This window comes from Anomaloglossus baeobatrachus, chromosome 11 (assembly GCF_048569485.1).
Source record: "Anomaloglossus baeobatrachus isolate aAnoBae1 chromosome 11, aAnoBae1.hap1, whole genome shotgun sequence".
Classification (NCBI taxonomy): domain Eukaryota; kingdom Metazoa; phylum Chordata; class Amphibia; order Anura; family Aromobatidae; genus Anomaloglossus; species Anomaloglossus baeobatrachus.
The window spans coordinates 156,790,883-156,816,161 of record NC_134363.1 but is presented as its reverse complement, the minus strand read 5'-3'; the positions used below and the strand labels follow the sequence as shown (position 1 = coordinate 156,816,161).

General features: G+C 41.3%; 1 protein-coding gene across 2 annotated transcripts in view; it reads right to left on the bottom strand.

The window, feature by feature from the left end:
* Positions 1-755: 755 nt before the first annotated feature.
* Positions 756-25,279, bottom strand: part of PLCH2 (phospholipase C eta 2) — a 909,460-nt gene continuing 884,936 nt past the window's right edge. Inside the window, exons 23-24 of one of the 2 annotated variants that reach the window (XM_075328181.1) lie at positions 9,875-10,214; positions 756-3,115 (exon numbers count right to left, since the gene is read on the bottom strand). In XM_075328181.1, the coding sequence (XP_075184296.1) occupies positions 1,479-3,115; positions 9,875-10,214 (1,977 nt within the window). In that variant the 3' untranslated portion in view covers positions 756-1,478. The remainder of the gene's footprint in view (positions 3,116-9,874; positions 10,215-25,279) is intronic. The other variant, XM_075328182.1, reaches the window with a different exon arrangement.

Here is a 25,279-nt window from a genome sequence, read left to right as displayed (position 1 = left end):
GCTTTGCTTGGTTACCTGATATTTACCTTGGTTACTAGCGTCCGCCACTCTCAGGCTGCCAGTGCCGGCTCCTGCTCCCTGCACACATAGCCGTAGTACACATCGGGTAAATAAGCAAAGCGGTTTGCTTATTAACCCGATGTGTACTCTGGCTACGAGTGCAGGGAGCCAGCGCTAAGCAGTGTGCGCTGGTAATCAAGGTAAATATCGGGTAACCAAGCGCTTGGTTACCCGATATTTACCTTAGTTACCAAGCGCAGCATCGCTTCCACGCGTCACTGGGGGCTGGTCACTGGTGAGATCTGCCTGATTGACAGCTCACCAGCGACGCAGCAGCGATCCTGACCAGGTCATATCGCTGGTGGGATCGCTGGAGCGTCGCTAAAGTGTGACGGTACCCTAACAGATTAGATCTAGTCAGGAGAATGGCCAGGCACGGGACTCAGGCATCTCCACCATTAGGTGTATCCCTGAGGTTAGAGATGGCCTAGGGTCCCCTCGTGGGAGGGACAGAATAGGAGCCTTGCTATCCTGCAGTCACATCGTGACACTGTAACCTTGTCTTCAGAGTGAGTTTATAAGCTAAAAATTCAAAATTGACTTCATACATTTCATGAATTTGAAACAAAAGATTTTAAATGCTTTATTGGCTCTTGTGATAATCATGCCCCAAATAAAGAAAAAAAAAATATGTTATTTGCAAGTAACGATAATATTATGCAGGTTAAATAATTTTATTTAATAGATGTTGGTAGTTTACAAACTGTTAAAACATTTAATATACTGAAGATTAGTATAACCAAGGAATAAAATTAACTAAATTAATAAAAAGAAAAACAATTAGCAGACGTATATATTTAAAAGAAAATCTTCCAACCACATTGTAAAACAAACATCTAGGATGCTGACATAAATGAACGCATAAAAAATAAAAACAGAAAAGAAAAATTAAAAATATCAGAAAAGAAAGTTTAAAGCAATAAGACATACTGAAGGGGTTTAAAATGTTATTTTTAGTTTGCTATTTTCTTTCTTTTAAAACATACCATACTCTTAAAATCTTATATGGCAGTGCAAAAAAATAAAATAAAATTGTACTTTAAAGGTGCTATATACAGCAGCAGTTTAAAAATATCACGTTTCACATTAGTAAAGCAGTGCAGAAAAATTGTTAACATACTGGATGGTCAGGAATAGTCTTCTGTAAAAGGGGAGGTCAGACCTCCATGGATGGATGGATGGACGGAACCAATATATTCTGGGAATATCTAAACGTAATGGTGTCCAACAGAGTATTGCAAATCCAATGTAAACCTAACAATTTAAAAATATATACAGTACTATAAGTGCTTTAGAATTTCAGTCCAGTCCCAAAACTAAAATTATAGAATTCTCCCCGTCGAGGTATATCTTGCATGGACAATTTTTTACTTTACGCGATGCAAATGCTACGTAGACGTGTTCGTCAAAACAGTGTATTATTGGGGTCCAAATCTATCCAAGGATTCTGACGTAAACTTGGTGGTTGAAATGGAATCATTACAGAACCCTTTAGTTATTGCACAAGCTCCTTCTGGATTTCCTCTTTCTTCTATGGAATTACCGTTAACCAGATTTTGAAGTCTTTGTCGTTCTTGGGCTTGTTTTGCTCTGTTGGCAATGTATCTCACTCTGCTCTGGCTTCTGGAAGATGTTCTCCGTAGAAGATTCATGCTGTCATCTTCATACTGAACAGGTTGAAATTCGGTGGGAGAAGTAATGTCATTTTCTTTCTCAAAACTTGTTAGCTTCTTGAGTTGCTCTGTAAGCGAATCTGTAGACTTGGTGGAGGCATTCATACCGGCAGGTCTCCTTTGAGCTCTCATAGACCTTGTAATAAAGCTTCTGCTTATGCTCCGATACTTGCTTTCAAAGTTGCATGAGATATCATCTGAGGTCAAGTCCCCAAGGCTTTTGGACATTGACTGGGTGGTGGATGCCTTATTAGTGTTGGGTTTTCTGGCGGTCTGTTTGAGGCTCTCTACATATAGTCTATTCCAAGTGTTCCTTCGTGGTAAGGGTGGTAATACTTCTTCAGGACTTTTAGCTAGAGGTCTAGGATAAAGTTCATCTATTGCTTTGGTGTTAGACATTAAATTAGGATTGGATTTGCTTTTTGTTACCCCAAAAGAGGTTTCTCTGGATAAAGTAGTTGCTGATCTTGGCCGGATCCTTTTATGTAAATTAATACTATCAAAGTTATCATCAGAGATATCAAGATCCAGTAAATGTTTCTGTGCTAAATTAGGCAAAGAAAGGTCAATTACCGTATCGTTAGAAGATTTACTGGAAGACGAAGACATGCTGTCCCTATGACTGTTGAGTTCTAACTTGCTCCATATCTTATCATTAATGGTGGCATCAGAATAAACCTCTGCCACCGGAGACTGTAATGGTGAATTTAAGGCCGAGCTACTTGAAAGAACGTGACCTTCACTTTTTGTTCTTCTGACCGGTATGGGTGGTCCAATACGGACCATGGGCGATTGTTGGAGAATTCGGTTAGGCTTTGGTCTTAGAACACCAGGAGGTATAGGCTTTATAACTGGGGTGTGCTTTATTTGCTGTTCTGAAGATATAGTCATTTTTGATGTCTCTGGACCGTTGCTCCTTTGAACACAGACTCGTTCACCTTGGCTCCCTTTTGACTGACGGACCTTGTTTTCTCTCGAGACATCGGCTAATAAAGACATTCCCGGCTTCATGTTGATAGGATTTATGGTAATTGTGATTTCTTGTTTGCCACTGGCATTATTGTGCGCATTTTCATTTTTGTATATTTTTTCAGAATTTTCGATGTCCGTGATTGAACCATTGGTTGGTTGAATTATTTTGCCTACAGCTAGGTCCTTTATTTGATTTTCTCTGTATGTATTTTCAGCTGCACTAGGACATTCAGATTGAGATCCCGTTGAATCCTTGTACACTATAAGGTCTTCATTTATAATTGAGGCAACAGACTGGAGAAATGTAGGACCAGGAAGAGGTATCTGCTTGGCAAAGGTGGGTTCTTCTGTAATCGTTTCAAGACTACATAAAGAAGAGGCCGACCTATAAATTGAGAATTGTCTGGCATCTGTAGCAAAAAACAAACAAGAAAAGAAAAAAAAAAAAGTAGGTTATTAGTTCAGTAAAAATGGTGCTACACACTAAGAGGGCTGATGAAGGTGCATGCATCTGCAGCCAGAACATAAATAATGCGCTAGCATCTGTGAGGGTTGATTGGATGGTAAAGCCACCAAAAACGCTTCCCATACATCCAGCAGGCAAAAGAACTAAACTAAACTCGGCATAGGAAAGACTAATCATCATGAAATATCCAATAAATTATAAAAACACCATAGGCAAAACTGACCAATTGTGTTGTGCCTAGCAGAGCTTCCCGAGGGGACAAATAGAGGGTTTTTTTTCTGACTCGTGGGTAGAAATGAGCAATTGGCAACTGGAATTAAAATCTACTTCAATTTTCCAAAAATCGGCATTTGAGGTTTTTAAAATTGCTTCTATGCGGATTCAGCAAAATGGTTGCTCCCGTTTTACTTAACCGGAACATTTTTCAGAGGCCATCATAATGTAAAAAAAATTAATCCTTATACTCACCTTACCGCTGACCTCTCCGGCAATCACGGTTTCTTCAGATCACCTCTACTCACACTGAAATCTCAGGGCTAAATCTTCCGGTTTTGATTAGACCCACAAGTAGTGTTGAGCGAGTAGTTGACTATTCGTACTCGCTATGCTATTAGCCAGTACTGTCCGCTACTCGCATATTCATTACAAGTAGTGGGTGCAATGTAAGTCAATGGGAAATACTCGCAATGTAACGAGTAACCAGAAAGCCGAACTATTTCCTACTCGCATGAAAAGTACGGCTTTCGGGTTACTCACTACTTAGCGAGTATTTCCCGTTGACTTACATTGCGCCAGCTACTCGTAACGAATACGCGAGTAGTAGACAGTATTCGCTAAGAGCATAGCGAGTACGAATAGTCAACTACTCGCTAAACACTACTCACAAGTCATGACGTCTTGGTGTGCACCGTGACTCTGTGCAGGACACTCCAGGACCACATAAAAGCCGGAAAGACCCAGCAGAAGAGGCTTGGAGATTTCAATGTGAATGGCAGTGATCTGAAGTGATCTGATGTGCCAAAGGATGGACGGGTGATGGTGAGAAGCACAGGGGGTGAAGACGTGACCGGAGAAGCTATTTTTTACATATTACATTCATCATTCTCTCTGGTCTGGAGAGACTCCATATCATAACAATGGACATGAAATTTATAGGAAATAATCAGTAAATTGAATTTCTAGGGAAAAAACACATGAACGGCATATTTGAATCTTGTCTTGTCCGCTCATATCTATACCTGGGTCATACCCTACTCATTATTACCCGCACTTGGCGTGATACAGTAGCGGCCAGATCTATGGCCATAACTGTGTGTTTAGTTGGATCAAATCTGATAAATTGATGAACAGAATTTCTGATGCACGTTGACCACCTACTGCCTAACCTCCATGTCCCAAATATGTACATGAGTGAGGCAATATTTTGTTTTAGCTATCAGTTTGTTGAATTTTTGCTGACTTTTGATACATGCCTATGGGAGATTAGATAGGGAATAGTTTAGAAATTGGCATTTCGATAACTTTGTGCCGCCCACATACCATACGCAGGGGCTTTTAGATAACCTTGTATACTATACAAGGGCTCACAGACACATGCAAAGTTCCTGAACACATGTAACACCGCATGCGACATGGATAACATGAACATGCACCTACTGCTCCAGACAGCATGGGAACGATCGGGGCTCAACGGAGGAATCAACAGCTGGATGGACGTCGTCTCTCACGTAATCACAAGGATTTCTTTCACGTATGACGATGTAGAAATTTTAAGGGTGGAAGTGTCTGTGTTTCGGTCTTATACCGGCTAATATAAAGTTGCCATGAAAACAATAGCGCAGCCACAGCAATCAATGAAAATGTGAACTTTGCTTATGTTAATGTTTATTGGAATCCATTCCATCCTGAAATATCATATAAGACTATGCTGCGATCTGTGCCATTGGGGACCTTCATGTCATGCAGTGCAACTTTCCAAAAACTGTTCTTTTATGGTTTACAATTTTTTTATAGCAGCAGTTTGTGCTCCAGAGCTGCATTTCTTTCTTTAACTGGGAAGAGGAAGCTGCAACCTAAGTCCACCCCAAGACCAATTCGCTACTTGCATAATTAGTACATATGACCAAACGCAAGGGAGGACATATAACTGGTGCAACCACACAGGGGTTCAAAAATTGAGGGGGCCATATCTACCTCCAAAGCAGGAGGAATTGTGCAATATGTTGAAATATTTGACGTCAAAAGGCTCATATATTGTTCTTATGCAGGTGCCCTATTCTGTCTGTGTCCACCAGTGACCAAACGTTCCTTAATTATATGGACTCTTCCCTGCTCTGCCCTCCTCCCTTCTTCCTCAGTACACGTGTATGAAGCTCCCATGGTGATGGAAGACAATTCGATAATACAATCCACAGTCATACTGGGAGCCATTAATTTCAATGGAGGTTATTAAAAAGAAGGAAGAAGGATGGCTCAAAAAATGGTAAAGAATGTAATAGTAAAAAAAAAAATAATATTGTATCTTATTGCTGCAAAGGATTAAAAGTGGTATTCCCATCTCCAAGATCCTATGCCAATATGTAGTAGGTATAATAATAATAATAGTAAATGCCTCCATTTAGAAATGTAGTATAGTTCTTCTAATTCCCTATGTCGCTTATTTCATGTGCCGGGCATTGCAGGACCTTAGGTATCCATGGTTACGACCACGCATATAGTCACAGTTAGTTGGTAATGGTTGTAACCATGGATACCTAAGGTCCTGCCATACCTGCACATGAAATAAGCAACATAGTGAATCAGGAGAACAATACTACTTTCCAATTGGAGGAATTTTCTAATATTGTTATTTTAACTAGACCTACCACATATTGGCAAAGGATCTTGGAAATTGGAATAACCTTTAAAAAAAACCCCCAAAAAACTGAGTTAATAGTTTTTTTGCAATTAGAGTGCAAGCGTTAGGGCCGTCAGTACATGAAAGTTGGCCAAATACGCCAAAAATTTTGTGGCACCAGTCAACCATCCGATGTCTATTGGATTGTTCCCCGAAAGATTAGGTCATTGATAAGAACGATCAGGCAGTTGTAATTTCAGTGGATGATCTTTTTGTTTTTAGGAGCTGTGGACGTTTCCTCTTTACAATGAAAACACATGAAAGCTTGAAGAAAGCGAGTGATCGCGTGTATGGGGGAGTCGAGAGAGAGTCGTCAGCAAAACTAACATTTAGAAGAAAACCCACTTCATCATATAGCTCCCCGGCTATACTACAGTCTGCACCATGTATGTTGGAGGAGTTTGATAACTCTAAAATGCGTAGGGCCTAATAAATCGCATTGAAGGAATTTGATGTTTGTCTATTCATCAGGCAACCGTTTCCACATTCATTGTTTAAACTAACATTTAGCAGACAGGTATACTTTAGAGGTGTACCTTGGACCAACCAGTATGTCACTTTCCATCCATACAGAACTACTACACATCAATTTTTTTTATTACAGCTGTGTCTAAGCCTTCTGGAAGGTCCCATTTTTCTTCCTTGTTCCAGACTCAAGGCCCCCATACAAATTAGACTAAGGTTGGCTGAACCTAGCAATAGAAGGGCTCATCTGACAGTCTAACGTGTTTGGTGATCCCAAAAGATGATTATTGAGGGAGTTATGGATCTGGTATGTCCAATTTCAGACTACCGATCCTTTTGTCCTTTAGGCCACATGCAAATGTTGAGTATTTGGTGAGTTTTTTACCTCAGTATTTTTAGCCAAAACCAGGAGTGGAGCAATAAGAGGAAAAGAATAATAGAAACACGGGCACCACTTCTGTATTTATTACTCACTCCTGGTTTTGGCTACAAACTCTGAGGTAAAAAAACCCTCACCAAATCCAGAGGTAAAAAGAACTCACCAAATCCTGAGGTAAAAACACTCACCAAATCCTGAGGTAAAAACACTCACCAAATCCTGAGGTAAAAACACTCACCAAATCCTGAGGTAAAAACACTCACCAAATCCTGAGGTAAAAACACTCACCAAATCCTGAGGTAAAAACGTCAGCAAATACTGAGGTAAAAACCTCAGCAAATACTCAACATGTGCACATGGCCTTAGAGATAAACCACCACAAGAGATGTCCGGTAGTGGCTCCTGTGTCTTGAGTGCTCAGGTGTATGGGAAAGATGGCTGCCAGTCGAACCATAGTTTGGCCTGCAGCCACCGAAAGTGTATTCGGGCTTTACCCCTAGTGTATGGAGCACATGATTAACGCCACCATTAAGTTTCTACAAGTACTTGATACGGCACACATATACTGGACAAGCTGATAAAAATGTAGTTGTACAATTTTATCAAGACTCATTTTGTAAGACTAATAGAAAATACATTAACCCACTGATTTCGAGACTCATCACCAGCAGTCCTGTGCAAATATTTTTGTAGTTCATTAATCTTAGGTTTTTTTTTTGCTTTTTAGTGTTCTTAACTTTAGAAGTCTTGACAAAATAAAAATGAGCGGAGAAGCATCCCCTCTCACACGGCCATGAACACCACAACACAGTTACCTGAACCCTCTTGTCCTTTCAGTCTTTTACTAGAGAGACAGAGAAGTACAAGTTAAGAGGAAGAACACAGGAGAGAAGTTAGTCAGGAGAAGATTTTAGGTTATCTTTACAAACATGATCGAGTAGACAGAAGGACACAAGAGCGGGTAGACGGACAGACACATCGGAAGACATCTTGCTATGTAATGTACTCCAATCAGAGCTTCTATTTATGGTCACAAGTCCCCAAAAAATCCCTTGACCTATAAAATATCGATGGTCTAAAACATGTGACTCTGGCTTAGGCCGGAGTCACAATTGTGTAAGTCTTGCATCGCATCACCCGGCACGTCCGCACTCTCTGGACAAGAGTGGGTCAGCTGCATGCATTTTTATGCAGCTGACCACCTCCTGTCCAGAGAGCGGCCGTGCCGAGTGATGCGATGCAAGACTCGCGTGAGTTACGCGTGAATCACTCGCAAACATGACTCTGGCCTTATAAAGGTTCTCCATACAGCCAAAAAATGTAGTAAGGCTATGTTCACACACTGCAGCTTTGGTGCAGAAATTTTCTGCATCAAATCTGAACCTTCCGACACAAAAATGCACCAAAAAACGCATGCGGTTTTGGTGCGTTTTTTAAGTGAAGTCAATGGCTGGAAGGGTTAAAAAAAAAACCAAACGCCCCAACAATGGATATGCTGCAGATTTTTTTGCAGCAAAATCTGCACCAAATCTGCATGGGAAAGAAAAGCAACGTATGCACAGCACTTCAGAAATCTGATAGACTTTGCTGGTTTCAGGTTTTTGGTGCAGGTTTCTCAAAAAATGCATCAAAAATTGCACCGTGTGCACAGACCCTTATTCTCCAAAATTAGGGCTATACCTGGGACTTATTGATGGTCTTACGTAAAGATACAGATGCTGTGGATAAAGCAGCTGGGAGATACCATATATTGGGTCAGCCCAATAATTCTCTGCATCCTCAATCCACACTACAGTTTGTTGTGCCAACTATCTATGCATGGGGCGCACATCTGGCAAATGAAGGCCACCAACTGGGCATGGGAACTTTACTTAATCATAGACTGTCGTAGCGATAATGTACAATCAGTTACCAATTCTAGAGTCGTTCTTTTTAAGATGTTTTTTTTTTTCAATTAATAGTTTTACAGATATTGTTTTGGGGAATACCATACAAAAATAAAAAAATAACGATAAAATAAAAGCTCAGGTTGGGATAGTTACATAACAGAACAATATGGCTAAGACACACCATACATTAAAACACACAACAATGTAATGGCTAACGTTATGGCACCACCGTCTACAGACAAAAACACAAAAACAGCACCAACTAAAAAAACAAACAAACCACTAAAAAGACTCAACATTGTGACAGATTTCTAAAAAACAGTGATGGTGGGACATAATATGGTCTCTTACCAGAAAAGAATATAGGGGATTTACTTCGAATTTCCTCCAACTTTTGAACGAACAAGGCATTCATTTCCCTTTGTAGGGTACCCATTTGCCTTCGAGAATTTTCGTGCCAGCCCAAAGACAGTTCTGGACTTCCAAGGCTCTCAAGGCTGCTTGAGTTAGAGGATATAGAACCACTGCCAACAGGGACCAAATTAACAGTACTTCCATACCTGCCACCGGTTTGGCATTGCCACCGTTGTCTAGGATGACTTTTCATCCCAGCACATTTGGAGTCTCCGTTTTTCTTTCCTGGTATTACAATGGACTGCGAGTTTCGGGGTGGATCATCATTGTTCCCATTGTCATTGAGAGCTATCAAGTCTGTCTGTTGCCGCCTTGGCTGATCTGTGATACCGTAATATTTCAATTCTAACCTTTCTTCTTGAACACCGCTATACTGTTTGTGAGCTGGAGTATCGTGTATGATCGGTTTGCTGCTGCTGTTATCGCTCCACTTACAGTCTAAATCGGGACTCTCTTTAGAGCCAATCACGCATTTCATACAGTTGGTGGCCATCCCGATCCTACCAGAACCATTCATTGCACAACGAGCAAACACACCTGGTTTATGAGCAGGACTGTCCAGTTGAGGGGCTCTATCAGACCTCCGTACCGGTTCACTGAACGTCGGACACCTAGAGATACGAACGTGGCTTTTGCTTTTACCAGAGCTTATACGCTTACCTTTCAAACTCTTGGTGCGTAATTCCGTGGGAGTACTTTCCCTGGATGGAAGAAACGGAGAAGCACTTTCAGGCTCTTTATCAAAGCGGGGTATAGATGAATCGTCCGTCTCCTTATCTTCACTAGCTCCTTCTGAGCTGTTGTCTTTGGAGTCAATTGCAATTTCAGGAAAGCCCTTTTTGTGTTTTAGCTGGCCTTTCGTTGGCGCACTGGCAGTTCTTCTTAATATATGACTACTAATGGAATGTTTCCGGTGAAGCGGTCCAGCAGCATGACTGTCCAGAGAGGCTTGTTTTGGATTTCTCAGAAACAGACCTTTTAAACCCACGGCCTGCTTGACCTAAATGGAAGGCAACCACATAAAAAAAAAAAGAAAAAAGAAAAAAAATTAAAAGTCGCTTGCTCTATTATATAATGAGAATGCGTAATGTGATGTTTTATTCCCATGTAGGTTAACACTGCTAATCAAAAAAACAAAACAAACAAGTGGAATACAACAAAATACAACCAAAAAGTTAGAAATGGTGTAAGAAAATTCTTGGCAAAAATAGAAAACAAAAATGGAGACTTGGAAATGGCTGAAATGACATTTCAATTATATAAATATCGGCAATAGATAAGTTATGCGCCCCAAACACAGATCACGTCTACATTGCTTTTTGGGTTTTTATATATTTCAATCGATTTTCAAAACTGCAATAAATAATCCGATAGGAAATAATCATCAAGGGTGAGGACAAGAAACAAAAAAGCATGCAATGTGAGAAATCTGGTTCCACTGTCCCATTTTCCGGGTGCAGATGAATACTCTTAGCAGAGCGGATGTACGGGGTGATGCTAATGCAGGATCCGAGGGGATGGTGCAGAACGCAAAAACTACCAAAAAGAGTCCCTGCGTCATGCACCTGCTGCAGATCTTGGCTTTCAGCATTCTACCGCAATGTCCAAGTGTTGAAAGCTGAAATCTGTAACAGCATTGCACCCTTAAAGGGGACCAGCCACCAGGATTTTCATATATAAACTAAAGCCAGTGCAATACTGGCGCTATCATGCTGATTCTATACATACCTTTAGTTGTGAGATCGGATGTATCGTTTCTGAAATACAGGCAAGTAAAGTTTGTGAAATGCACTGTTATTCTGGAGCTGCTATCAAATATCTAATTGGCGAGTCGGGTTTTGCTAGTTATTCCCGCCCCTGTCTGCTGCCTGTCCTTCCTCCCCCCTGTCTCTGTTATTATAGGAGGAAGGAGGACAGGAAGGCAGACAGGGGCGGGAATAACTAGAAAAACTCGACCCACCTATTCGATATTCTGCAGCTGCTATCAATCAAATAACAGTGCATTTCACAAACTTTACTTGCCTGTATTTCAGAAAGTATACATCCGATCTCACAACTAAAGAGATGTATAGAATCAGCATGATAGCGCCTGTATAGCACTGGCTTTAGTTTATATAGGAAAATCCTGGTGGTTGGTCCTCTTTAAGGCCTATACTAAGTAGAACACATTTCTGGCTTTTGCATAGTGTTTTCATTTGAGTGAGAACTTTTCATTAAATTACTCTGCTAATGTTCCTCCCGATGGGAAAACCATGGAAAGATCAGCACCGACCCTCGGTACCAGCAGTGAGCTCATCTCACAATGATCGCTGGTGATCGTAACCGCATTGGCAACATGTCAATAGCTGCCCATCTGCAATTTCCACTGTTTCACATGTATGATTGCAGATATAGTTATAGGTCATCTACATTCCCTAGTTTATCAGATTTTCATGATTTTTTTTTTACCCCAAAAGACGTCCCTTATAGCCTTTAAAATTGAAAAAAAGCCACTCGTGTTTCCAACTTATGTTGTCTCTTTACATAAAATTTGGTACCCCAAAAGCCATTGAATCTGTCAGCAGTTTATTGCTATGTGATCTGAGAGCAGTATGATGTAGGGGTTGACGTCCTTATTTCAGCGATATAACGCTTACTGGGCTGTGTTTGGCTGTTTCAATAAAATCAGTGTTTTATCAGCAGGAGATTATCACTACACGACTAGGTGTCTCGCACCTCCCGGTCCAACTCTGCCACTACTATTGTTTAGCACCTTTTGTCAATATAGAGTGTGCACAGAAAGCTGCCAGTCAGTGGTGTGTGCGGATGCTGTCATTTTGATACAATCACAGTTTTCTTTCTGCTGCAGATCTAGCAGAGCTCAGAATGCTGAACTGTGTACCCCCACCATCAACACTGATTGGCAGCCTTTTGTGTACTCTGTACATTGACAGAAAACTACAAATCGGGGGCGGATATGGGGTTATACAGAGCAGGAAGACTAGGAGGCACCAGACACCTAGTCCTATAATGATAATCTTCTGCTGATAAAACATGTATTATACTGAAACAGCAACGTGCCTCCTAATAAGTGACATATTGCTGGAATCAGGATATCTGCCCCTATATGATGCTGCTCTCAGATTACATAGGAAGAACTTGCTGACAGATTCCTTTTAAATTTTATTAGTCCCATTATGTTTCTTTATAGGACCCCCCGCATAGTTATCCAACAGATAGGACATCACCTGGAAGAAAGAACTAGAAGTAGCAATCATAAGTCAAGACTTCACTACTTAAAATTCCGAAATAGAACCTGTCACCTCTCCAACTTTCTCCTTTAGTAAATACCTTTAATCCCCTGTGAAATATAGATTTTGGACCATTTTTTAGAGCTCTGTTTGGTGCCATAATTAAAGGGGAATAATAGAGGAATGGCACAATGCAGAATTCTAAGGGAAGATGCTGCAACATAATATGATTGGGAAGACAAATATTTACTAAATGTAGCAGAAGAGCCGTCAGCTGCTATTAAAAAAGGAAATACATTGTGTTTCTGCGTATACTGTGTTCTTACCATTTGTAGGTGCCACTATCCTCTTGTGAAATGAACAGTTGGTAGAATAGCAGTACCACTCTGAACTACTTGCCATAATCTGACATTTACAGTATATTCTCCATTATTGATTTTCATAAAATCGAGGGATGGGGGGGTTTAGATTCTCATTAGTTACCAGCAGTGGGGTGATGTAGGGTATGCTCAAACGGGACACAGATAATGTGGATTTTCAAGGTGCAAATTTGGATTCTACTATTAGATACATTTTTGTGCGTATACTAAAAGGTCAGCACATCCATTTCCATTGCAAATTTCAACACTTTCAAAGTAGAAGGATATAAGGGGTAGTGTTTCTCCTAGTGGAGAATGACATGTCTAGCATGCCTGGGTGAGGGGGCTTATAAGCCATGTAATGCTCCTCTGGGAAATGAAATATGCAAGTAGAAGGGTGGAATCCATGGTGGACAAGGAGAGTGATATGTCTAGCATGCCTGTTTGAGGAGGCTTATAAGCCATGCAACGCTCCTCTAAAATTAAATAAATAAGTATGCAAGTAGAAGGGTGAAATCCATGATGGACAAGAGAATGACATGTCTAGTATGCTTGTTTGAGGAGGCTCATTAGCCATGCAATGCTCCTATGGAAAATTGAATCTGCAAGTACAAGGGAGAAATAAATGGTGGACACAGAGAATGACATATCTAGCATGCCTGTTTGAGGAGGCTTATGAACCATGCAATGCTCCTCTGAGAAATTAAATATGCAAGTTGAAGGGTAAAATCCATGGTGGACAAGGAGAATGAAATATTTAGCATGCCTGGATGAGGAGGCTTATAAGCCATGCAATGCAAGTAGAAGGGTGAAATCCATGGTGGACAATGCCTGTTTGAATAGGCTCCTGAGCCATGCAATGCTTCTCTGGGAAATGAAATATGCAAGTTGAAGGGTAAAATCCATGGTGGACAAGGAAAATGAAATGTTTAGCATGCCTGGATGAGGAGGCTTATAAGTCATGTAATTCACCTCTGGAAAATAAAATACGCAAGTAGCAGGGTGAAATCCATGGTGGACAATGCCTGTTTGAGGGGGCTTATGAGCCATGCAATGCTTCTTTGGGAAATGAAATATGCAAGTTGAAGGGTAAAATCCATGGTGGATAAGGAGAGTGACATGTTTAGCATGCCTGGGTGAGAGGGCTTATGAGCCATGCAATGCTCCACTGAGAAACTAAATATGCAAGTTGAAGGGTAAAATCCATGGTGGACAAGGAGAGTGACATGTTTAGCATGGGTGAGGAGGCTTATAAGCCATGCAATGCTCCTCTGGGAAATAAAATATGCAAGTAGCAGGGTGAAACCCATGGTGGACAATGCCTGTTTGAGGAGGCTTATGAGCCATGCAGAGCTTCTTTGGGAAATTAAATATGCAAGTAGAAGGGTGAAGTCCATGGGGAAGTACCAATATTTTAAGTTATCCCTGAGTTGAAGAATATCTTCCTGATCACTGAATTCCCAACTGCTGGTGCCCCCAGAGATCCCAAGAACGTGGATAGGAAGAGCCATGTCTGAATGGAGCAGATGTCAAGCATGCGCACCCCCACTTTATTCCTTCTCAATGGGAGTGCCGCTTTATCCAGACGGGGCTCCCATTCTTGGGATCGATGGGGGTCCCAGCAATTTGGATAGGGGATGACTTCATAACGGTACAAACTTTGTAAAAGTACACCCATATGGAACATTTTGAGTTTGTGCTTTACATTGCAAAGAGTTAAATCCTCAGTAAAAATCTGAAGCATTAATTAACAGATTTGTTTCCTTGAGATTTGTTTGAGCTCACCCACAATACTGGTATTGTTAATTTTGCCGTCTGAAAATCCACTGCTATGTGACCCCGGTGAACATACCCTAAAAAAACACACAAGGACATACTAATACTGTATACTTCCTAGACAGAAATTTGGTTCTTGTGAACTTCTACACCAAGCAAAGCACAGTATTAGTTGACCCAAGGGTGTTCTTCGTGATCTCTGCCACATCGTGGACCTGGCTAGCTCTTCCATAGAAAAGGACAGACACAAAACAAGCAAACAATCCATGTAAATAAAGTGAAAAACGCCAACAATGGGTTAAAGAATATGGCACATTTCCCTTGCAATAAAAAAAAGAGCAACAGGATTAGCGAATAGCGATGCAATGGCTTCTGTATCAATCTTCAGACGGTAAACACATGACACGGATCTGAACAGAAAATGCACAATTAACAAGAACAAACAATGGCGATACATATACAGGTACAGTGCAAATTGTGTCATCCGCGTGTACGAGCTTCTGGGCGCTGCAGACAGAACACCGGGTACACCGCCATCAGCACCGGGTGACGCACAAGTTGTACTGTAGGTGGCTTTATGAGCAAAAGTCGTGGAGCATAGTCATTACATTCTCCTGGGTGAGCTGAAATGATGAAGAATGGATTTCTGGCATTCTCGCAACATTCCGTGTATATTTGCCAACCTCGTAGTCACAATCTATAGGAAACATTCCTGACTCCCGACATCTGCCTCATCTATAAAAATCTGCTGCATGTTGTGAATGCCTCTCCTGCATTATTAATAGCGGCATCGGCTGCTACATCTGTGTTATAGATCATTACCATTGATTCTCATCTGTATAATGCACCAGTATACGGTAGAGTTAGATTAATCCTTCATGAGGATTTGCAAAAAAAATAATATTACCCAAACTGGAAGAGGTTTGGATCTCTTGACTGAGTAGTATTAACCTTTCTTGTTATTTTCTCACTTTGCATTTTGTCCAAATTGTTTATTTTTGGAAAGTCTTTAAAGAGGACCTTTTACCAGTTTGAGCATTGTAAACTGGCCACATCATGGAATAGCGGTTGCAGAAGTGAGTAAAACAGAACTTATTTTCTTGTTCTGGTGCAGAGATATCAAGTTGTAAAGTTTAAGTCATAATTTACAATAAGCCAAACTAGGCGTTATCAGAAATTTGCCTTGGGGGGGCGTGAACTTTTTCCCCTGAATGTCATTGACCAATCATAAGCAAGTAACAACTTGGGGGGGTGGGGGGGGGAGAAGAACATGCCCTTCTCTCCTCACTGATTTCTGCACGTACTGTGTAGAGATACCATATGAATGAAATAGAAAAACGGTTTTAAATGCCGCGCTAAAAACCACAGATGCTGTAGAGAAAGAGATTTCCTTTATTTCACAGTTCTACGCGTTTCAGAGACATCTCCGTCTCCTTCCTCAAGAAAAGAAATATCTCCTGAGGAAGGAGACGGAGATGTCTCTGAAACGCGTACAACTTTGAAATAAAGGAAATCTCTTTATCTACAGCATCTGTGGTTTTTAGCGCGGCATTTAAAACTGGCTTTCTATTTGATTTAAATGATAACCTGCTTTCTGGGGCCGCTGCTAAACCATATAAAAACACTCACGTGCGATCATAGGGGGTTGTGACTGGCACAACCCTACCAGGTGAGTGAATCTCTTTCTGTCTCTCTACCCTGATACCGGGTAAGACCCTATTGCGCTTTTTCCCCCCTACAGTGTGTAGAGATACAGCAGAGCAGAGTTATGAATCATTACAAACTCTTTCAGATCTCATCTCAGTGCTATCAACTCTCACATTACCCCCCCCCAACTGACTGCCATAAGATGAGATTCTGGAAGTGTTTGTAATTGTACATAACTCAGCTGTGCTGTGTCTCTATAATTAAAAACCAGATCTCATCTCTGTGCTATTAGGTCTCCCATTCCCTAAGGCGGGCTTTGCACGTTGCGACATCGCAAGCCGATGCTGCAATGTCACACGCGATAGTCCCCGCCCCCGGTACGATATCTTGTGATAGCTGGCATAGCGAAAATTATCGCTACGCCAGCTTCACATGCACTCACCTGCCCTGCGACCGTTGCTCTGGCCGGCGACCCGCCTCCTTCCTAAGGGGGCGGGTCGTGCGGCGTCATAGTGACGTCACACGGCAGGCGGCCAATAGCGGCGGAGGGGCGGAGATGAGCAGGATGTAAACATCCCGTCCACCTACTTCCTTCCATAGAGCCGCCGGCGGCAGGTAAGGTGAAGTTCCTCGCTCCTGCGGCGTAACACACAGCGATGTGTGCTGTCGCAGGAACGAGGAACAGCATCGTACCATCGCTGCAGCAAAATTATGGAAAAGTCGGAGCTTGCAACGATGATACGATAACGACGCTTTTGCGCTCGTTTATTGTATCATCTAGGATTTACACACTACGACATTGCAAGTGACGCCGGATGTGCGTCACTTTCGATTTGACCCCACCGATATTGCACCTGCGATGTCGTAGTGTGCAAAGCCGCCCTTAATACTAACTGCCGTGATTTGAGATAATGGAAGTGTTTGTAATTATACAAAGCTCAGCTCAGCTGTATCTCTATCATTACAAACTCTTCCAGATCTCATGTCGGTGCCGTCAGCTCTCCCCCTCGCCCCACACTGACTGCTGTGAGATTAGATTCTGGAAGTGTTTGTAATTATACATAACTCAGCTCTGCTGTATCTACTTCATTACAAACCTTTCTAGATCTCATCTCAGTACTATCGGCTCTCACACTCCCTCCATACAGACTGACTGCCTTGAGATGAGATTCTGGAAGTGTTGGTAATCATACATAACTCAGCTCTGCTGTATCTATATCATTACAAACCTTTCCAGATCTCATCTCTGTGCTATCAGCTCTCACATTCCCTTAATACTGACTGCCGTGATTTGAGATTATGGAAGTGTTTGTAATTATATATAACTCAGCTTTGCTGTATCTATCATCACAAACCCTTTCATATCTCATCTCAGTGCTATTAGCCCTCACATTCTCCCCCCACTGACTGCTGTGAGATGAGATCTGGAAGTGTTTGTAATTATACATACGGTAACTCAGCTCTGCTGTATCTACACTCTAGTTGCAGAAATCAATAAAGAGAGGGTGGAGTGTTCTTTTCTCTCCTACATTATTCCTCCTGCTTATGATTGGTCAATCTCATATAGGGGAAGAAGAACACGCGCCCAGAGACAAATCTCTGGTAGCATCTTCTTTAGGCTTATAAATTAGAACCCAAATTTTAAAATCCACTATTTCTGTAACAGGTAGGAGAAATAAAAAAAACAAACTAGGCAGTCACTATTCTATGATGTGTCCAGCTTACCTGCTCAAACTAGCGAAAGGTTCTCTTTAAAGTGACAACCAAGAAAGAATTTTCTATGTTAATTAATTCGCCTAAATTGGCTCCCTTCACATCTAGCTCAATGTGTACCCCTAAATTTAAGGATGGACCTTGTATTATAGGGTTTTATTTGACAAGGAAAGTGATCAATGTTTTTGGTGTTTAATGCATTTGTTGGTTTTGTGCTCCTGCAAATTATAATGTAACGTCGATGGGTCCAAGTTGCTTTGCGGAGCAAAAAACAGCTTGGATAATGGATTCAGAAATTGCTCCCCCCCCCCAATAAATCATAATGGGTTACTTTTGTTAAACGAGCTGTTGAACACATCAATATCGGCAAACTGCAGGTCAATTAATTGTTCTTCTGAGACCGAAAGCCATCAGTGCCCTGAATTACACACTTTAAATTTCTTCAATGAAAAATTTATGAAGGGATAGATCCTCCAGGGAGGTGACAGCAGCCACATTACACGGATACCAAGGCGGAGAGAATACTACATGTTTTGTGGGGGATAGAAATTGGCAAATATACAGAATAACTGAATGCAAACATTCTATAATCGAGGAAATAAAAAGATATTAAATGCATTCACTAAAGAATCGTGAAAAGAAATAATTCACCTATGAAAATGAATATGTGCGTTATCAGGTAGAGGATGAAGTGCCATTGGCTGTAATGCATTCTCTATGTGCATTTACAATAACATGAAATACAGCCTTAAAAAATGCCATATCAGTATGTTATTCACCATCCCAGATCAAATGCAATATTAAATTGTTAATAAAATAATAAATATAAAAAGAAATAAAAAATAAGACACATTTAGAAGGCGATCCAGAATGGATTTTTTGTTTTCTCTTAAAAGAATTCAGATATTGAATTTTTTAGATTAAGACTTTGCTTTTGTTTCCAGTATGAGCGGAGAGGGTTTGAAGGGTTATATGTCTTGGGGCATTAAGGTTTTGATTATAAAATACAGTTGTAGATAGGGCTATAAATCACTTGTGAAATGGATAAGGATTTTTCTTTTTTGCTGACATTAAAGTCTTAAGGGGGTAAAAAAAAACCAAAAAATGACCAAACAGCAAAACAAGAACACTGAGAAAGACAAATGTTGATCGTAAAGTTAGAAACTGTTGACCTGGGGAAACACAGATGAGAAATCTCTAACCTGTTGCCTCTAGGTTATTTGGTGGGGGTTAGTTACAAGCTTGAAAGACATTGTTGGACCATGGACCGTGGTGGCCTATTCCATGGACCGAGGTGGCCTATGCCATGGACGGCGGTGGCCTATGCCATGGACGGAGGTGGCCTATTCCACGGACGGAGGTGGCCTATTCCACGGACGGAGGTGGCCTATTTCCATGGACGGAGGTGGCCTATTTCCATGGACGGTGGTGGCCTATTTCCATGGACGGTGGTGGCCTATTTCCATGGACGGTGGTGGCCTATTTCCATGGATGGTGGTGGCCTATTTCCATGGACAATGGTGGCCTATTCCATGGACAGTGGTGGCATATTCCATGGATGGTGGAGGCATCTCACTAGGATATGCCACAAATGTCCAATCAGTCTTACTCCAATTATGTTACCATTGCCAACAACTCTTATGAAGTGGCAGTAGGTAAACCTCATGCCATTTCTTGTGACTTTACTCCGCATCCTTTGGAGGACACATTGACTGACAGGACCATGTCAATGAGCTGATGGACACGGACACATTTAGCAGGGTTCACAATGGTTAAACTCCAATCTAACAAAACTGGTAGCATATTCTACCAATCTACCACCAATGTCTCATTAGAAAGCTCTTTTAACCATGCACATACATAATCAAATAATAACTGATTTTGATGCAATAGTGTTGGAAGCAGTCATGGGTTCAGTCATTGTTAAAGAGATTTCTATGGAACTGCTTCTACTTTGGAAGGAAAGCAACATTTTTGATGTCCTGTCGATAGATGCATGCCAGGACAGGTGCATGATACTTGCCGACCATACACGCAACCTGACAGGCACCTACTGTTGGGATACTATTAGAGCTTAGGCACCCAATGAGGAAGTCCCATTAAGGCTAAAGCAACCCCTTTAAGAATAACTGCAAACTATTCAAACACCTGTCAAGTTACCAAATTATTAGAAACCCTTTTAGCAAAATTGAACCACAAAGGTATGAAAAAATGTTACGATACTAAGTATTAATCTAAATGGAGGATATGATCCTAGACCAGATTTGATAACTATCTATAATATTGGACACAAAAAAAAGCAACAAAACAATGCTTTGAAATGTTAGTAAAAAAAATAAAAATAAAAAAAATCTTGTGCAGAACATTGCAATTAGCATTTTACAGTTAGAGGTGCCAGATCGCCATTCCTTGCTTATATTAAGGAGGCACACCTTCCCCATAGAGCAATGAGGTCAACTTGCACTGTAGCATTTTATATTAAATACTGAGATAAAAATCATCTTCACCTTTATACACGGAACTGATTTTTTAGAAATCTGACCTGATGGTGTGAGTAATATCAATGCCCAATAATATTGGGTCCAATTAAAGCTTTGGTAAATGAATACCATCTTTTAGACAGTTTCATAGATCTCAAAGTGGGGGAATATCTATATGATGGGGAACAAAGTATCAAAAGAATTTTTGTGATTTGTTACAAAAACTATCAATTAAATTAGAAAAAGATGGCAAATTTTATATCTCCTATGATATATCATATGACAGATCCCTCAACATTACAAATATTCTGAATATTCTACAGTTTATGGACCCAAAACAACAAAATCACTTATTGGAAAGTGTTCGCGCCTCTTGAGAAAATGAATATGGTTGCCCAAAGGGGAGAAGAAGACTAACATGGAAAGGAAGGCCAACTTTGAAAAGTTTAAAAACTGTTTTTTTCAATAGAAACAAATGGGATGTCTCAAAAGGACTCCCCTGACCTTATACTCTGGTGGTCTTGGGACATCCGTGAGTTGTGTAGTGGTCACTGAAAGGGAAATGTAGGGTTCGTGGGAGCAACCAATCAGCAATTTGCTGGCTAAACAAATGGGTACCGTGGTTTTAGAGTTTTGTTTTGGAGGCAACACCTGTATGGGTCCTATGGTTCCATACGTAATTTTTACGGTCATTGACATCATGGGATTTCTTACCAGAAACAAGTCCCCAACTACGTATTCCCAGAGTAAGGAAAAAGGCTTTGAAGAACCCTTTGTTGTCCAACTGATGGACCCTGAAAACCATTCATTGGACATATTTCATAAACAATTTCAGGAGGAGGTGGGAAAGTAATAACATAAAAGAGAACAAAGAGCAAAACTAAACAAAAAACAGTAACTACGAGACAAACAAAGTGCAACAAAAAATAAACAAATGGCACACAAAGAAGAAGGGATCTGAAATGCAGATTGGCCTTTTTTTTCCACCCTGGATCAGCTTCATAAATGGTCTTCTGGAGACTGTGAATGGCCTATTAGTAGAAGAACAATCCATAGAATGAACTGATTGTTTTAATGTGTCAGTAGGCAACAATGATGCTTATGAGTTGACTTGTCGGAAACATGCAGAATGCGTGAGTGTTTCTCACTCACTACACCTTCCTGCGACATGAGGGGGGTACCTTCATGGCTCCTAAATAGTCTCTGCTTCTAAAAGTAGATTTTTGACACAGAGAAGTCCACTGAAATCACAAACAGACAGAGTAAAGGCAAATCAGAAAGAAACAACATTAAGAGTGAAGAGAAGAACTGCACAGCTAAAGTAAATAAGAGAACAAACAGTGGAACATTATGCAAGTTAGACAGACCACATACAGTAAGACAACAGAGAGCTCCTTCAGAGGGACAACTTTGAGGATTTAAAGGGGGTCGGGACTTTGGTACTGTAGTTAAAACAGAAAAAAGATTGAATATTTGGCACATGCACATTTCCGGGTAACAATATACAGCTGCAACAAGAAGGACAGAAAGCAATCTTTAGACAAGTTAGAAGCAAAGTTTAGAACAACGGACAAGACCAATAACAATTTTGAAGCTTTTTTTTATTGCACCTTTTTGTACTAAATTGTTGTTTAGATTACACCAGAACAACCCTTTATAATGCCTGGGCTAAAATTACTTTTTTTTTTCAGCTCTTCTGGTCGATTTTAACTACAGCTGTTGTTCACAAAAGGGAACGCAACTCAACAGTGTTGATATACTAGCCTCAATGCTTTGCGGCACAATTTGGCAAAAATTGGTACATCTACTTTTAGAACTATCAATGACAGGGGAGAAGGAGACTTTATATACAGGTGCACGGCTTAAAATGCAAAATGGTGCACCAAATTTTGTCCAAAAAACAATCAAGAGGTGTTTAGACACTGGAGATAAGCGGATCCGTGGAAGTTCGGTTCGGCGGGTGCAGCCAGACTTTACATAAGGTTCGGTTTGGAACTCGAACTTGACCTGAACCCCAATGAAAGTCACTAATTGGGCAGTTTGGGTCTTCGTCCACATGCAGCCAGCCATAAACACATCACTTCCGTGGGTGGGTAGGGTTTTTCCTCCTTTTTTTGGTGGACACTACTCCCACTGCGAACCGTTCAAACACCGCAATCGGCTTGCACTGGGCTGAGCACTGAGTGTACCCGAGCATCGCGATGGTCACGCAAGTGTTTTGCATACGTAGAGCGCCTGAACGCCAAGCCTGAACGCCAAGCCTGAACGCCAAGCCTGAACGCCAAGCCTGAACGCCAAGCCTGAACGCCAAGCCTGAACTCCAAGCCTGAACTCCAAGCCTGAACTCCAAGCCTGAACTCCAAGCCTGAACTCCAAGCCTGAACTCCAAGCCTGAACTCCAAGCCTGAACTCCAAGCCTGAACTCCAAGCCTGAACTCCAAGCCTGAACTCCAAGCCTGAACTCCAAGCCTGAACTCCAAGCCTGAACTCCAAGCCTGAACTCCAAGCCTGAACTCCAAGCCTGAACTCCGCTTTTTATTTTTGTAAAGTCTGTGTTCGGTACAAACACCAAACCTTGGGTTCACTCATCTCTATTAGACACACATATCTAAGCTTGTACCAAATTTAGCATCCACTATGAGGCTTAGTAATACACCGTGCTATCTTGATTGGAGCACATTTTAAGATTGTCTTGTCACTAGACACATACCAAAATTAAGTTTGCACTGTAAAACTTTTACACGAGATTAAAAGGGATTTTCCAGCTTCGCAAAACCCCTGTCCCTGGCTGCAATTTGTTCTACAAAAAAACCCTGTGTTTTATTCACCCTGCTCAAGTCCAGAGCCAAGTCTCCGACACTGCACCCATTATGTTATGGTCGGCAGCTCTGACATTAGGTTGAATGTGCTGCACTAACTGAGCTCTATGACTACACCCAAGTTAACGGCACAAAGACCGAGCTCAACCGATTCAGCGCTGTATAGAATAACAGACAGAGTAGCGAAGGAGACTTGAATGGAGCCAGGAAGAGCGAGTAAAGCTCAGTCTGCAGCTGGAGAAAGTCTCAGTGTGACCGTGCTCTAAAGTGTCCAAATTAGGGACATTCTTGGACTTAGTCATTTTTCAAAATATTCTTTACTAATAAGAACTGAGTCAATATAAGAAAGAAAATATGTTCAACATGTTAAAGAAAGGTCTAGGAGGTAAAAATATGACAAAATATGGTTGGTGATCATGAAGTAGTCCAAGAATTAGATATGGCTGCTCACAAATATTCTGAGCTAAATGGACCAATCTTGGTTCCCACTCTCCAAGATCTATGCTTAGTATTGATGTATGGTGCGGATTACCAATGGTAGGATGAAGTTAGAGTAGAGTATACATAAAAATATCTTGTAATGCATAGTTTTGTTTGCATGATAGAGGCTCCCAATTGAGATATATCAATTTTTGTGGCTACTAAAAGGCAAAAAGGCTTCTTTTTAAAGCGGGGTTGCAATTGGATGATAATATTGATGGCTTACACTTGGAATCCGCCATTAATATCTGATTGGTGGAGATCTGACTGTTCCCACCCCCGCGGATCCAAATGGCAGATAATTTCATTAAATCATAGGCAACTCTATGTTAGTAAGGAACCCAACATAATCACGGTATGGTTGTATAAAAGAGTACATCCGGACCTCTACAACATGAGTGCACCACTTGATTATATTGCTGACAGATATAGGACATTACATTTACATAACGCAACCTACCTGAACTGTAGAAATCATCATCTGAATCTGTAATATAATATTATATATAGGGCATACAAACAAAGCTCAGCCTCCGTCTGGACTATTGCTCCTACCAGCTATAAAGGTAAATGAGCCCAGATCTATGAAATAAGGAACCACCCATGGTCAAGAAAGATTATGTTTGAAAATGATCCTCTAAGGAGTGGAGGTGGATCATACCCACTACCGCGTCAATCACTCTTCATGGGAGCACTGGAGATTGCGCAGCGCTGCACTCAGTTGATCCTCCCATTAGAACAAATTAATTAACAGCGCGCATGATCGACCCCCACTCCATTCAGCCAAAGCTCGTCAAAGCCGCAGTTCTCAGGATCACCGGGGACCAGTAGTGTAACGACTGGGGGTTACAGAGGGCCATCGCCCCGAGCCCCGCAATCTCGGTGGCTCACCTGGACCTATGCTACTTTTAACTATATGGGGGTGTGCAACGCTGATACAGGTAACTTTGGGGTGCAGCAGGGAGGTACATTCTCCTTACACTACCACTCTCCGTTCTGTAGACCATAGGACGATTTAGGCCTGTCGTCTACAGAACAGGTAGGACACTCATGGGTGTTGTTGACCAGTGTGATGCACACTCTGGGGCTCTGCATGCATCGGTGTGATGACAATTCGTTAGTCCTGTCTGCCAGTGGACGCCTAAGGATCCATGGATAGGTAAGTACAAGATGTTTTTTTTGCTTGTGGGGGAAATACTGGAAGCCATATTACAGTGTGGTGGAAATACTGGGGGCCATATTACAGCGTGAGGGGAATACTGGAAGCCATATTAAAGTGTTGGGGGGAATACTAGAAGCCATATTACAGTGTGGTGGAAATACTGGGGGCCATATTACAGTGTGGGGGGGAATACTGGGAACAATATTCTAGTCTGAGAAAAATACTTGGGGCCATGATACACTGTGGGGAATACTAGGTGCCATATTAGAGTGTGGTAGAAATACTGGAGCCATATTACAGCGTGGGAGGAATACTGGGGGCCATATTACAGTGTGAGGGAAATATTGGGGACCATATTATAGCATGAGGAAAATACTTGGGGCCATGATACATTGTTGG